Raw genomic sequence first — 14,394 nt, 5'->3', positions numbered from 1 at the left:
GGGGGGAGGTGTGGGCGCAAATTTTACATTTCTTGCGATTGCAGGGGAAGGTGCCGGGAGTGGAGGTTGAGTTGGTGGGGGGTGTGGACCCGATGAGGGAGTCATGGAGGGAGTGGTCTTTTCGGAAAGCTGATAGGGGAGGGGAGGGAAATATATCCTGGTGGTGGGGTCCGTTTGGAGGTGGCGGAAATGACAGCGGATGATACGCTGTATATGGAGGTTGGTGGGGTGGTAGGTGAGGACCAGTGGGGTTCTGTCCTGGTGGCGGTTGGAGGGGCGGGGCTCAAGGGCGGAGGAGCGGGAAGTGGAGAAGATGCGGTGGAGGGCATCGTCGATCACGTCTGGGGGAAATTGCAGTCTTTGAAGAAGGAGGCCATCTGGGTTGTACGGAATTGGAACTGTTCCTCCTGGGAGCAGATACGGCGGAGACTAAGGAATTGGGAATATGGGATGGCGTTTTTGCAGGGGGCAGGGTGGGAGGAGGTTTAATCTAGGTAGCTGTGGGAGTCGGTCGGTTTATAGATAAAATGTCCGTGTTGATTCGGTCGCCCGAGATAGAAATGGAAAGGTCTAGGAAGGGGAGGGAGGAGTCTGAGACAGTCCAGGTGAATTTGAGGTCGGGTTGGAAGGTGTTGGTAAAGTGGATGAACTGTTCAACCTCCTCGCGGGAGCACGAGGCAGCGCCGATACAGTCATCGATGTAGCGGAGGAAAATGTGGGTGGTGGTGCCAGTGTAGCTGCGGAAGATGGACTGTTCCACATACCCTACGAAGAGGCAGGCATAGCTGGGGCCCATGCGGGTGCCCATGGCTACTCCTTTGGTTTGGAGGAAGTGGGAGGATTGGAAAGAGAAGTTGTTCAGGGTGAGGACCAGTTCAGTCAGTCGAAGGAGGGTGTCAGTGGATGGGTACTGGTTGGTACGGCAGGAAAGGTAGAAGCGGAGGGCTTTGAGTCCTTCGTAATGGGGGATGGAGGTGTACAGGGACTGGATGTCCATGGTGAAGATAAGGCGTTGTGGACTGGGGAAGCGAAAATCATGGAGGAGGTGGAGGGCGTGGGTGGTGTCCCGAACATAGGTAGGGAGTTCTTGGACTAAGGGGGACAAGACCGTGTCGAGGTATGCAGAGATGAGTTCGGTGGGGCAGGAGCAGGCTGAGACAATGGGTCGGCCGGGGCAGTCAGGTTTGTGGATTTTGGGCAGGAGGTAGAAACGGGCGGTGCGAGGTTGTGGGACTATGAGGTTGGAGGCGGTGGATGGGAGATCCCATGAGGTGATGAGGTTATTTATGGTCTGGGAGATGATGGTTTGGTGGTGGGGGGTGGGGTCATGGTCAAGGGGGCAGTAGGAGGAGGTGTCCGCGAGCTGGCGTTTTGCCTCAGCGGTGTAAAGGTCGGTGCGCCAAACTACTACCGCGCCTCCCTTGTCTACCGGTTTGATAGTGAGGTTGGGGTTGGAATGGAAGGAGTGGAGGGCTCCTCCTACTGCCCCCTTGACCATGACCCCACCTCCCACCACCAAACCATCATCTCCCAGACCATCCATAACCTCATCATCTCAGGGGATCTCCCATCCAGCTCTGATCTCCAGCATCTGCAGTCCTCACTTTCTCCTGTTATTTGAGAGACACAACTGGTAATGGTTTAACCCTAGGGGAGACTTTGAGAAGGAGCATCCTTCTTAGTGACCTCAGCTAGCACAGGAATTGCACCTACACAGTTGGTATCACTCTGCATTAGCCGTCTGGCCAAGTGAGCTAATCGATCGTAAATAACCTATCCATTAAACAATCATTTATAGCTCATGCTGCTCCTGTCACATGGACAAGTGAACATAGGAATATGAGCAGATGTAGACTGAAATAACTTCACAAAGGCCAGTATCCCATCACTAAATCACCCCTTTATTTACACAGGCACAGTACATGGGCTGTGACCAGCCAGCTCAAATCCTGTTACTAGACTGAGGAGAATTGAGAGTGTTACTGGAAAAGCACAGCAGGTCAGGCAGCATCCGAGGAGCAGGAAAATCGACATTTCGGGCCAGAGCCCTTCATCAGGAATGAGGCTGGGAGCCTGGGGGGTGGAGAGATAAATGTGAGGGGGGGTGGGGCTGGGGAGAAGGTAGCTGATTGTGCACTAGGTGGGTGGAGGTGGGAGTAAAGATGATAGGTCGGAGAGGAGACTGGAACGGATAGGTGGGAAGGAAGATTGACAGGTGGGACAGGTCATGAGGGCAGTGCTGAGCTGGAAGGTTGGAACTGGGATAAGGTGGGGGGAGGGGAAATGAGGAAACTGGCTAAGTGCACATTGATGCCCTGGGGTTGAAGGGTTCCGAGGTGGAAGATAAGGCATTCTTCCTCCAGGCGTTAGGTGGTGAGGGAGTGGCGATGGAGGAGGCCCAGGACCTGCATGTCCTCAGCAGAGAGGGAGGGGGAGTTGAAATGTTCAACCGGAGGGGTGGGAGGGGGGTTGCAGTTTGGTTGGTGCAGGTGTTCAGATTACTTTTCTGATCAGCAGAGAAGCAGCGAATTAGCAGAGAAGCTGCAATTGGAACTGCCTGCTTCTGTGAGGAAAGGAGAGATAATTACAGCAGTAGCACAGCATTGAAACTTGCTGCAGAAACCATCAGAATCTATAGAGATGGCAAGACTTCGATTACAAATAAAGCAGCTTGAGTTAGAGACGAGAGATAAAGAAAGGGCAGCAGAAATGAATCAGTTTGAGTTATGATTAAAACCAGAAGAGAGGGAAAAAGAGAGCAGAAAAAAGAAAAGAGAGAGCTTTTGAACTTCAAAACCTGACACTTAAAAAGGAAAGTCCAGCTTAAAAGGCTGGCGATAAAGGCTGAGGGTAGGCTTAGTGAGGCAGAGAGTGAGGTGGAGCAAGCCCCTGGTAGTCAGAAGCCAAGTGAGAAACTGTTCAAGTATGTTCAAGCATTGCTTAAATGTGATGAGAAGGATGTGGAAGGTTTTTTCATCTCCTTTGAAAAGGTGGCTAAACAAATGCAGTGGACAGTGGCAATGTTGTTTTTTTTTGATCTAACAAAACTTTTAGGTAGGGCTAGTGAGGTATGTGCATCACACTCAGAGGAGGTATCTGGGGAGTATGAGGAGGTGAAAAAAGCCATTTTACGTGAGTATGAGCTTGTATCAGAAGCCTATAGACAATGTCTCAGGAATCTAAGGACCTACATTGAGTTTGAAAGGATCAGAGAGAGTAATTTCGAAAGATGGATAAGAGCTTTAAAAATCGAGCAAACCTATGATGCCCTTAGAGAGGTCATTATTTTGGAGGAATTCAAAAATTCACTACCTAAAGTAGTGCGAACTCATGTGGAAGAGCAGAGAGTTAAAACAGCAAGGTTAGCAAACTGAAGTGGCTGATGATTATGAGCTGGTCCTTAAAACACGGTTTGACTTCCAGAATCAATTTCAGTCCACCGAGGCAAAGAGAAATCCTCACGTGGAAAGGGAAAGGTAGATCTCAGTGAAGATCATAAGGCTAACTTACCACAGGGTAAAAAATAAACCCTTCAGGGGGACAAAGAAGTCTTATTCACTTTTTGCAAAACTCCCAAAGTACCTGCATCCACATCCAGAAACCCTTTGGCAACTAAAAGAGCCATTTCTATCCCAAGCTTTGTCCACCTAACCAAACCAACACCTGAAATAAAGAAACTAGCACCTACCACTCGCTATTTAAAATCCCACACAGCCCCTAATCTGTTATGGACTCGGCCAGACCACTCAAAACATTCTTAAGCAGGCAACCCAGACGATATCTTTGCAATTTGTTTCGGTAAGTTACAATGAAAGTTACCCAGAGTAAGATAGCTAGGTTGACTACCAGGTTTAAAACAGACAGAAATTTATTCACATAATTACACGATGAAACACAAAGGTTGGAATGAAGAACCCCTACAGAACTCAATCTATCCAAACCATACTTAATTATGCTGACACAACAGTCCCAGTAAGCAAACCTTCTTAAAACACAGTTTAAAAAGAAGCAGATGCTTACAGGTCGAAGTTAGGGCAGAAAGGGAGAGAGCCTGTTGACACAGTCTGCTGCTGAACTCCCAGCTAGTCAAATACATTAGTTCAACATAGTTTCTTCAAAGGAAATCATGTTGACTCTTCCTGACTAACTGCTTTTCTAAATGTGCAGCTATAATCTAAGCCCAGCCAAACCTCCTCAGTCCCATCTTCATGACAGCAGACCCTAGCCCCCAGTTCTTTTCTCTTCCAGCTTTTCCTGAGCAGTACAATGTGTTGATTAGATGATTGTCACCTGAAAGAGAGGGTTCTTCTCAGCACTGTGATACCTCACTGTACTTGGCACGTGGATCTCCAACATTAAGGGAACAACATTTTGACTCAAGTGTTTCTTTTATGCATTTATGGGATGAGGGCATTGCTGACTAGGCCATCATTTATTGCCCATTCCTAATTGCCCAGAGTGCAGTTAAGAGTCACACACATTGCTGTGGGACTGGAGTCACATGTAGGCCAGACCAGGTAAGGGTGGCAGTTTCCTTCCCTCAAGAATATTAATGAATAAGATCAGATTTTCTGACGGTCGACAATGATTTCATGGTCATCATTAGTCTCGCAATTCAAGATTTTTATTGAATTCAAATTCCACCACCTGCCAGGATGGGATTCGAACCTGTATCCCCAGAACATTAGCTGGGTCCCTGAATTAACAATCCAGTGGTAATGCCATTTGGCTGTTGCCTCCCCAAGTTTTATATTTTATAATATTTCATATCCATGCTTAATTTTGGAGAACAAAACTGGAAAGTCACAGGTGATGAACAAGTGTTTTTTTACCCTGCTAAAGCGACTGTTTCATTTCTCCTCATTCTAGGGCCACAAAGGACCGGATGGCACTACCTCCATGTCGGTAGGTCACGTTGTACATGTATGAAAGATGTTTACAGTTTATTCACTTCTTAATGTTCATTGTCTAAGCCATACTTTTCTACTTTTTAATCACAGCCATGTGAACTAATATCGTATGTTCGAAAGAATTGTGGTAAGTATGGTGTTCGAGTTGACAGTACATTTTTGGGGAGTGGACCAGTAGGTAATAGGGTGCCAAAGTCTCCAGAAGCAGAGCGTCATGACCATCGCCAACCCACCTTGGCTGGAAGTGATAAGTTAGGTGTTGGGTAGGCCAGCTCCCCTGGGACTAATCAAAGCTCTTAAATAACCAACCAGTAGTACATGGAGGGCCTCCTCAAGCTGTTGCTAATATGTTACTGGTGGCAGTAGTAGACTTCAGGCCACCCCCATTACCTTTTGTGGCTACTTGTCACTACCCCTCTTTCCCATGACCACCACCTCCCCAACCTTCCCAGGACCGAAATGACTGACCTCTGTAATGCTGCCCCACTTAACTTGGTTATCCAGTCTTCATGGCCCATTGCCATTCAGCAGAGGAGAGCTGCAGACTTTCTCTAATTGCCCAGCAGCACTTGTGGGTGGACTTGTTTGCTGGTGATGTCAGACCCCACAGGGTGGCTCAGTGTGTAGCACTGCTGCCTCACAGCACCAGGGACTCAAGTTCAATTCCAGCCTCCGACAACTGTCTGTGTGGAGTTTGCGCATTCTCCCCGTGTCAATGTAGGTTTCCTCCCACAGTCCAGAGATGTGCAGGTTAGGTGGATTGGCCATGCTAAATTACCTGTAGTGTCCAGGGAGTTGTGGGTTAGGTGGATTAGCCATGAGAATGCAGGGTTATAGGGATGGGATGAGTCTGGGTGGGATGCTCTGTGGAGGGTTGGTGAGGACTTATTGGGACCAAATGTCCTGTTTCCACACTGTGACGATTCTATGATCTATACCCTCAGGCAGTTGACTGCCATGACCATACAATCTGGTGGAGCCAAGCTCATCCACCCCCCCGCCCCGACCTTTAACTGGGTGGATGGGAGCAACCACGGACATCTCGAGCTTTAAATTTCCATCAGAATATTCCTAAGTGGAAAGGTTTAAAAGCTAACCCGACCTGACAATTAGAAATGAGCCACTCTCCAAGAAAGCAGACTTTGCTTTTCATCAATCACAAATCCTTTGGCCTATGTTCCTACTAAAACATGCCTGTAAGGAGTGAATGAAGTGAGGTTGTATTGTCTCGGTGTGGTTTATTTTGAACTGTTTAAAGATATGGTTAAAGTGCTGGTCTCCTCTGCAAAGATTGATTAGTTTAGTCTTTTGTATTTCCTAGCGTTAAAATTGTTTCTTTTTATTAGCATGAGATTTCCCACCACAAGCAGCTGAAGACAAGGTAGCAGTGTGAGATTAATTAGGGACTGTGTGGAGAAAGGAATATTGTCCTTTCAAATCTGTCACCTGCACAAAAAAAACTGCAGTTGCTACTGTTAAGTAAATTATTAATTTCATCCAATTTGCATATGTAGGATAGGAGGAAATGTTGAAATTAATTAAGAGTTGGGTGAGGCTGAATCTTATCAGCAACCTTTCAAGGTAGCTTTGGAGGTGGGAGGGTGAGAAAGTTCTGAAAGCTGCCCTTCAGGTCGTCCAACTGACATATTCCTGTCTCCCTGTTGTCTTGCTGGAGGCTGTAGAGATTGTGTTGTCCAACATCTGACCTGATATCTAGGGGCTAGTGCCAAAATTGGGAGAGCTGTCTGACAGATGTATCAAGCAATAGCCTAAAATAGTAATACTCACAGGCAATGTCCCAGCCACCACCAACACCATTCCTGAATATGCCCTGTCCCGCTGGCAGATCAGATGCAGCTGAAGTGGCGGCACAGCAGTCTACACTCCAGAGAGACTTGCCCTGGCAGTCCTCTACATTGTCTCTCTGTGCCCAGTGACGTCTCATGGCATCAGATCAAGCATGGCAAAGAATCTTCTGTCTGATCACCATCTATTGCACCCCACTTCCTCCCTCTCTAATGTACCAGTGCTCTTCCATGGCGAACAACACTTGGAGGAAGCACTGAAGGTGACGAGAGTGCAGAATGTACTCTGGGTGGGGGATTTCAAAATCCAGCACCAAGAGTAGCTCAGCAACAGCATTACTGATCGAGGTGGTCGGGTCCTAAAGGACGTAGCTGTAGACTGGGTCTACAGCAGTTGGTGAGGAAACCAACAAGAGGGAAGAATGTTTTTGATCATATCCTCACCAATCTGCTAGCTGCAGGTGCATGTGCTCATGACACTATCAATGTGATTGAGCACCACTCAGACCTTGTGGAGAGCAAGTCCCATGTTCACCTTGAGAATACCTTCCATTGTGTTTAAGGGACACTGTCAATGTGCTAAATGGGACAGATTTTGAACAGATCTAGCAACTGGACATCAATGAGACAATGTGTACCATCAGCAGCAGCAGAATTGTACTCCAGCACAATCTTGGCCTCCTGAGGATTTCAGCATCACAGATGCCAACCTTCAGCCAATTCAGTTCACTCCATGTGATATCAAGAAACACTGGGAGACATTGGGTACAGCGAAGGCCGTGAGTGCCAAGAACATTCCGACATTATCCAGAACTTGCTGTTCCCTAGCCACGTTGTTGCAGTACAGTTATAATACTGGCATCTACCTGACAATGTGGAAAATTACTCAGGTATGTCCTGTACACAAAAAGCAAAACAAATCCAACCGAACCAAATATTGCCCCATCAGTATACTCTCAGTTATCAAGAAAGTGATGAAGGGGTCATCAGGTTGCTGAGCACCTGCTCAGCAACAACCTGCTCAGTGATGCCCAGTTTGAGTTTCTCCAGGTTGACTCAGCTACTGACCTCATTACAGCCTTGGTTCAAACATGGTCAAAAAAGCTGAATTCCAAAGGGGAGATGAGAGTGACAGCCCTTGACATCAAGCCTGCTTTTGACAAGGCATGGCCTAAGAAGCCATAGCAAATATGCAGTCATTGGGAATTGCAGGTAAACTCTCATCACTGATTGGAGTCATCCCTGGCACAGAGGAAGATGGCTGTGATTATTGGAGGTAAATCATCTCAGCTCCAAGAAAACTCTACAGGGCGTGCTCAAGTAGAGTCCTGGGTTAAACCTGTTTCACCAATGACCTCCCCTCCGTCATAAAGTTAGAAGTGAGATATCTGTTGATAACTACTCAATTAATTCCATTCCTGACTCCTCAGATACAGAAGCAATCAATGTACCAATACAATAAGATCTGAACCATAACAAAAAAAAAGAACTGGAAATCTGAAACAAAAAACTGAAATTGCAGGAGAAGCTCAGTAGGTCTGGAAACATCTGTGGAGAGAAATCAGTCAACATTTCGGGTACAGTGACTCCAGTATAAGTGCAAGCCTTATCCAGGCTTGGGTTGAAAAGTGGCAAGTAACATTTGCACCACACAAATACCACGCAATGACCATCAGCAACAGAGAGAATTCCTTGACATTCAATGGCATCACCGTCACTGAATTCCCCCGTGTGATTCCCCAAAACATTTCCACCATCTACAAGACATAAGCAAGGTGTGTGATTGACTACTCCCCGCTTGATTGGCACCACATCCGCAAACATTCAGTCTCTCTACCAACACTCAGTAGCAGCAAGGTATACTGTCTACAAGATGCACTGCGACAATTCACCAAGGCTCCTTAGAAAACATCTTCCATGGCCAGGATCATGATCATCTCAAAGGACAAGGGCAGGAAATGAATGAGGACACCACTGCCTTGAATATTCCATTAAAGCCACTCACCATTCTGATTTGAAAATATATTGCCATTCTGTCAGTGTCAGTTAATTAAAAATTCTGGAACTTCCTACCCAAAAGCATTCTGGGTCTATCTACAGCAAATGGACTGAGGCTGTTCAAGAAGGCAACTTTCCACCACCTTCTGAAAGACAATTGAGATAAATGTTGGTCCAGCCAGCAATGCCCACATCCTACTAATGCATAAAAAAATTCACATAGTCTTTCCAAATTCACTTGAAGCCCTTTGCACCTTTGTCACCTTACATTGCAATTGATCGATACATCCAACTCATTTGTATTGTTGTATAGATTTTGAACAGTTGCAGTCCTAATACCGATCATTGCACTACCCCACTGGTAACAACCTGTGATCCTAACAATAACTCATTTATTTACTCTCTGCCGTCTCTCTGTTAATCATTCCTCATTCCTAATTATACATTCCTCCTAATTCCATCCAAATATTAAATTTACTAATCTCCAGTGTGAGACTTCAAAAGCCTTCTGAACATCCAAATGGATCATATCTACAGCTGCTTGTTTATCTGTGCAACAGGTAACATTCCGAAAAATTTCCCACTGCTTTGTCAACCATAATTTTCCTTTTGTAAATCATTGTTTATGCTGCCCAATTTTCTCATTATTTTATCAGTGTCCAGTTATTATAATCTCTCTGTTAGATTTTAACTTTCTCTGAGAGGCCTGAGGTTTGACAGTCTCCCTTTTCCACCTTAAATCATGGAGTTGCATTTGTGACTTTGCAGTCCGCGAGAATTTTTCCAATATCAATAATATTGTGAAAGATAACCACCAATGCATTCATTGTCTTAGTAGCCACCTCTTTCAACACTCTGGGATGTTGTTTACCTAGTCTAGGGGATTTATCAAGCTTCAATCCAGTCAACCTTTCAAGTACCTGCCTCTTATTAGTAATAATTTCTTTCAGTTCCATATTTCCATAAGCCCATTGGTTGCCTAATATTTCTGGGAGCTTTTCTGTATCCTCTCCTGTGAATTTAGACACAAAGTAACAGTTTAGTTTCTCCACCATTTGCCTACTGGCTGCTGTGAGTTCTCCAATCTCTACTTGTAATGTCTATAGTTGGTTCATCTTACCCACTGGTTGTTTGTGCCTTCGAGGAATGTATATCTGTTGAACTTCTTCTTAAATACTAGCCATTCCCTCTCAGCTGTCAACTATTATATTTTCACAACATACCATAGCCAACTACCCCTATACCTTAGTTTAGTTTCCTTTGTTATGATTTTAAGTCACTGGTTTTAGAATTTAAAATATCACATTCAAGCTTAATGTGAATTTAGCTTTAGATTTTATTGTTCCAACATATTATGATTAGAAGTTCCCAAAAGCTCCTTTTAAAATATGGATATTAATTAGCCCTTTCTTATTACACAATACTAAATCTAAAAAACCCCAAAACATACTTGGTTCTTCAGTGTACTTCTCCAGAGCCTCATTCTCATACACGTTCTAGGAATTCTTCAACCAAGCTTTACTGCTGGGTACATTTACTCAGTCTTTATGTGAATTGAAGTTGCCTATTCATACTGTATTACCCATATTACATATATTTCTAATTTCATGATTTATACTATGTCCAAAATTATCATGATCGGTTGCTGGTCTATTTGTTGATTCTTGGCTCCACCCAAACTTAATTGCTACATTCAGATCCTTTGAACGAAAATCCTTGCTTATTAATATACTGATCTCATCCCTTATTAAGAGTGCTACTACACCAATGTATTGGACAGGGTCCTCACAGCATTACAACTCAATTAGCTACCTCTGAAGATTATGCAGGCAGATAGGACACAGGCGTTGGGACTGGCACGTGATCCCAGTCCAGAGTTAAAGACAATATTAGTGAGGTTATGCTCATGATATCTTTAGCATAGAAAATGATGCAATACATTGCACAAAGCTGCGATCCAAAAGTAAATGCAGAGCTGGAGAAGGAATAATGAGCAAGTTTGAACAGAGGGTTTCGGGCAGGGACTTACAGAAGCACACCTGCCTGCACCAAGAAATGAATTGAATTCCAGAATGACAATGTTTTCAAATGTTAACATTTGTTTTTTTTTGTACCTACAGCTTGTTGTTCGAGAAGTAAGTAATTCCCTTACGCATTTCTCATAGCCAACTGGCAATTCCTTTGAGCTTTAGCCCTCACACATTTGAGTAAGTTACATCTTTAAATATTTTGTTTCCCTGCGTTGTTCCAGGAAGAGGACAATGCCCGGCGTACCCCACAGAGTTGGCATTTGCTCTGCATGTGTCTGAAGATGTTACACCTGCAATATTTCAAAGGATGAAGACCATTGTAATAGATTTTGTCAAGAATATTAACATCGCTGAAAGCAACTGTCCCACAGGGGCCCGTGTAGCAGTGCTGACCTACAGTAATGCGGCAGAGACTTTCATTCGATTTTCAGACTTTAGGAAAAAACTGTTACTGCTAAAAGAAATGGAGGCACTGACATTTGCGCGATCAAGAAGCGGACGGAATATTGGCGATGGTATGGAGTTTGTTGCAAGAAATACTTTTAAGCGAGTTCGTAACGGTCTCCTTGTGAAGAAAATAGCTGTCTTCATCACGAACGGTGGACCCCAAGACATTGAGGCTTTAGTTGAAGCTGATAAACGGCTCACTGCTACAGGCATCATTCCAGTCATCATCTCCTTTAGGAACATCCAAGATGTAGAACAGGTTTTCGGGGTAAGGAAACAATGTTTTCTTTTATTGGACTCCACTGAAGTAATTATCCTAAATACGACAAACATTTCCTTCAGCTCTCAGCATAGGGTGCTCTTTGAGAACTCTGTTTCTCTTAACTAAGTCCTCCAGATTTGAGGAGGACTTACTTGCACTCTGGTTTTCGTTGAACTCTGAGGTAGCTCGTATGTGCATGAGGTCAGGTGGTTCCTGGTGGTTTGGTTAGTTGAGTTGTTTAGCAGTTTCTGTGCTCTTTGCAATTCCACTTCTTTCCCTCTGCATGGTTCTCACAAAGTCTTCAATACGTGAGGTACCTTTCCAGATGAATGTTCTCCATTTTGCTTGAGCACAAGCCAGTGTCTCCCGCGAGGTGGCAGGAATGTTTGATCTCTTCATGGATGCTCTGAGGATATTTCTGGAACCTTTCTGCTGCCTTCTGGAAACTTTCTGCTGTGACTGAGCTCTGAGTGGAGCAGTTGCTTTGGGATTTTGGTGTCATACATTCGAGGAATGTGCCCTAACAAGCAGAGGTGGTTTTGAGTGGTTTGTCTCAATGTTTGGCCAATTAGCTTCAGAGAGGATACTGCTGTCAGACTGGATTTGGAGGTCTTACACAGGCACGACTGGTTTTACATCTCCATTACTTTGAGGTACCATGATACTGGAGACAAACCCACTGCCTTATTTCTCGAGCTCCATAGTACACTTTATAAATGCTGGGGGAGTGCCAAGAGCTTTATCAGAGCATGGACCAGATGGGGCCCAGAAATAGCTAATAATGTCCATTTAGGGATCATTTCACCTCGCTACTTGGAATTTTCACCAAGTCAAACCTAACTGAATGGTCTTCAGGCCAGTGGGGCTCCGTGTTTACAAGTCCATGATGCCCATTGGGCCCACATCAAGACAGTCCTTCCCACCACACAAACCTGTCCCCTATTTCCCCAACATTTTCTTGGCCTGTCCACTCCCAACTCCCTTTTCTCAAATTCCTGATGAAGAGCTTTTGCCCGAAATGTTGATTTTCCTGCTCCTCGGATTGCTTTTCCAGCACCACACTCTCGACTCCTCTTTCTCAGGTCTACCAAGCCAACCCACTGTGACCCTGGACTTTGCTTTGTCTGAGTTCCATCTGCATTTCGCCATTAGGGCTGTCACAATGCCAAAAAGGATCCACCTTCTAGTGGTGGAAAGAAAGTGTTGCTGGCCACTTGGTTGGACTGTTGCTGGCAGAGATTGGTATGTCTCACAAATGGGGGAAGGGGGGAATAGGATTGAATTGTATTGGTACCACTACTCACCTTCCTCCTCCAATACTGACATCGGTGGAAATCTACATGTGGGTAATGTAGGGGTACCATTTCTCACTTCATTCCTTGGGTGGTAATCTCAAGGCATCGACGTTTCATCAGTTATAGAACCTGCCTGATTCAGTTTTTCACACATCAAAGTAATGTAAAAATGAGCTTATTTAATAACATTGCATTTCACCAGATTACTATCTGGGTGAGGTCACTACCACCAGGCATTTCCACAGTGCGGTCAGTGAACTGTGAATTGTTAATTTCTTCATTCTGTGAATTATATAGCCCATTAAGCCTCCTTTTGAGAATTTTATTTAGTTTTCAGTATCAAAAGTAACTAGCAGCAAGTGTTACTTTTAAACAATATCAAACTTTAGTTTATTGCTTAAAGTTCTCAGTAAAAATGCAATAGTTGTTTGATAATAAACAGATATATAAAATAGATAAAAGATACTGAAAAAGGTGGATATGCATTCATGTTGCAGACTTTTTACTCACATGAAGATTTCTACTTTGACAAGAAGGGATTATAAACCTGAAGTCAGAATTCAGCAGTTGTGATAGTTTCTGTAGTTGAAATAGTTGGAAGTTGCTTGCAAAGGTAGAGCAGAGATAAGCAGAGCTGGCTTTGAGAGAGAAGATTATTTGTTCACCATTGGTTCTGTGGCTATGGCACTTGAAGACTGGCTGCACCTTTTTGGCAGAATTGTGCTTAACTTCTGTAATCAACCATATCTCTTCAGTTAAGAACTTTCATTTCTGGGAATTCTGGTTTTTTAAAACAGTGTTTCACAGCTTATTCAACTTAAATTCGCTTCTGTTAACTCTTGATGAATCACTATCCCACAAGACAAAGGCAAAGTCAAATATGCTGGAATTCCGTGTCAGAGTTTCTTCTAGTCTCCTTCAGCCTCACCTCGCATGCATTTTCATAGAATCCATACAGTGTCGAAGCAGGCCATTTGGCCCATACCAACCCTCCAAAGAGCACCCCACCCAGACCAATCCCCCAGCCCTGCATTTTCCATGGCCAATCCACATAACCTGCACATCTTTGGATTATGGGGGGAAACCAGAGCACACCCACGCAGACACAAGGAGAACATATAAACTCCACACAGAAAGTCACCTGAGTTTGGAATCAAACCTGGATCCATGGCGCTGTGAGGACTACAGCTAACCACTGTGCCACCCCATACTTAATCCTCTCGTGTAACCCAATCATCCAGATTGGAGCAATCCATTTGATGCATAGAAATGTATGCAATCTGTAGATTTAAAGCTGTTTATTTTCTTCCATTGCTCACTGTCATAATACACATAATGAATATTAAAAACATCTCTTTCTGAGTATTTCAGCTGATCGAGATCTTGGGGGTGCGGTTTCCTGTATCATTAACGAGGCCCTGCAGAAAATATATTTTACCACTATCCTTTCAGCATCCTCAAGTATATTCCTCTTGTTGGGATTGTTGGTAATAAAAGCCCTCATTTTACCTCTGGGTGAGAATCAGTCAGTGTGAGCACATGGCTTGTTTGAAACAAGCCCATTCCATCCTGACCCATCCCCACTGGCAACACTAACACAAATCCAAGAAAGCCCAAGCCTTAGGTTTACTCCTCCGCTCAGTTTCC

The 14,394-nt window shown here is 44.5% G+C and overlaps 1 protein-coding gene across 1 annotated transcript in view; it reads left to right on the top strand.

The window, feature by feature from the left end:
* The window catches only part of LOC122564423 (collagen alpha-6(VI) chain-like), a 178,737-nt gene that overhangs the window by 142,900 nt on the left and 21,443 nt on the right, over nucleotides 1-14,394 (top strand). The window contains exons 38-41 of the mRNA XM_087978572.1: nucleotides 4,870-4,905; nucleotides 5,001-5,037; nucleotides 10,834-10,848; nucleotides 10,965-11,458. Of these exons, the coding sequence (XP_087834698.1) occupies nucleotides 4,870-4,905; nucleotides 5,001-5,037; nucleotides 10,834-10,848; nucleotides 10,965-11,458 (582 nt within the window). The remainder of the gene's footprint in view (nucleotides 1-4,869; nucleotides 4,906-5,000; nucleotides 5,038-10,833; nucleotides 10,849-10,964; nucleotides 11,459-14,394) is intronic.

Source organism: Chiloscyllium plagiosum, unplaced genomic scaffold, assembly GCF_037043375.1.
Source record: "Chiloscyllium plagiosum isolate Xiang-an unplaced genomic scaffold, Cpla_swu_hap1 HiC_scaffold_34, whole genome shotgun sequence".
In the NCBI taxonomy this organism is placed as follows: Eukaryota; Metazoa; Chordata; class Chondrichthyes; order Orectolobiformes; family Hemiscylliidae; genus Chiloscyllium; species Chiloscyllium plagiosum.
This window is presented reverse-complemented; position numbering and strand designations above follow the sequence as displayed.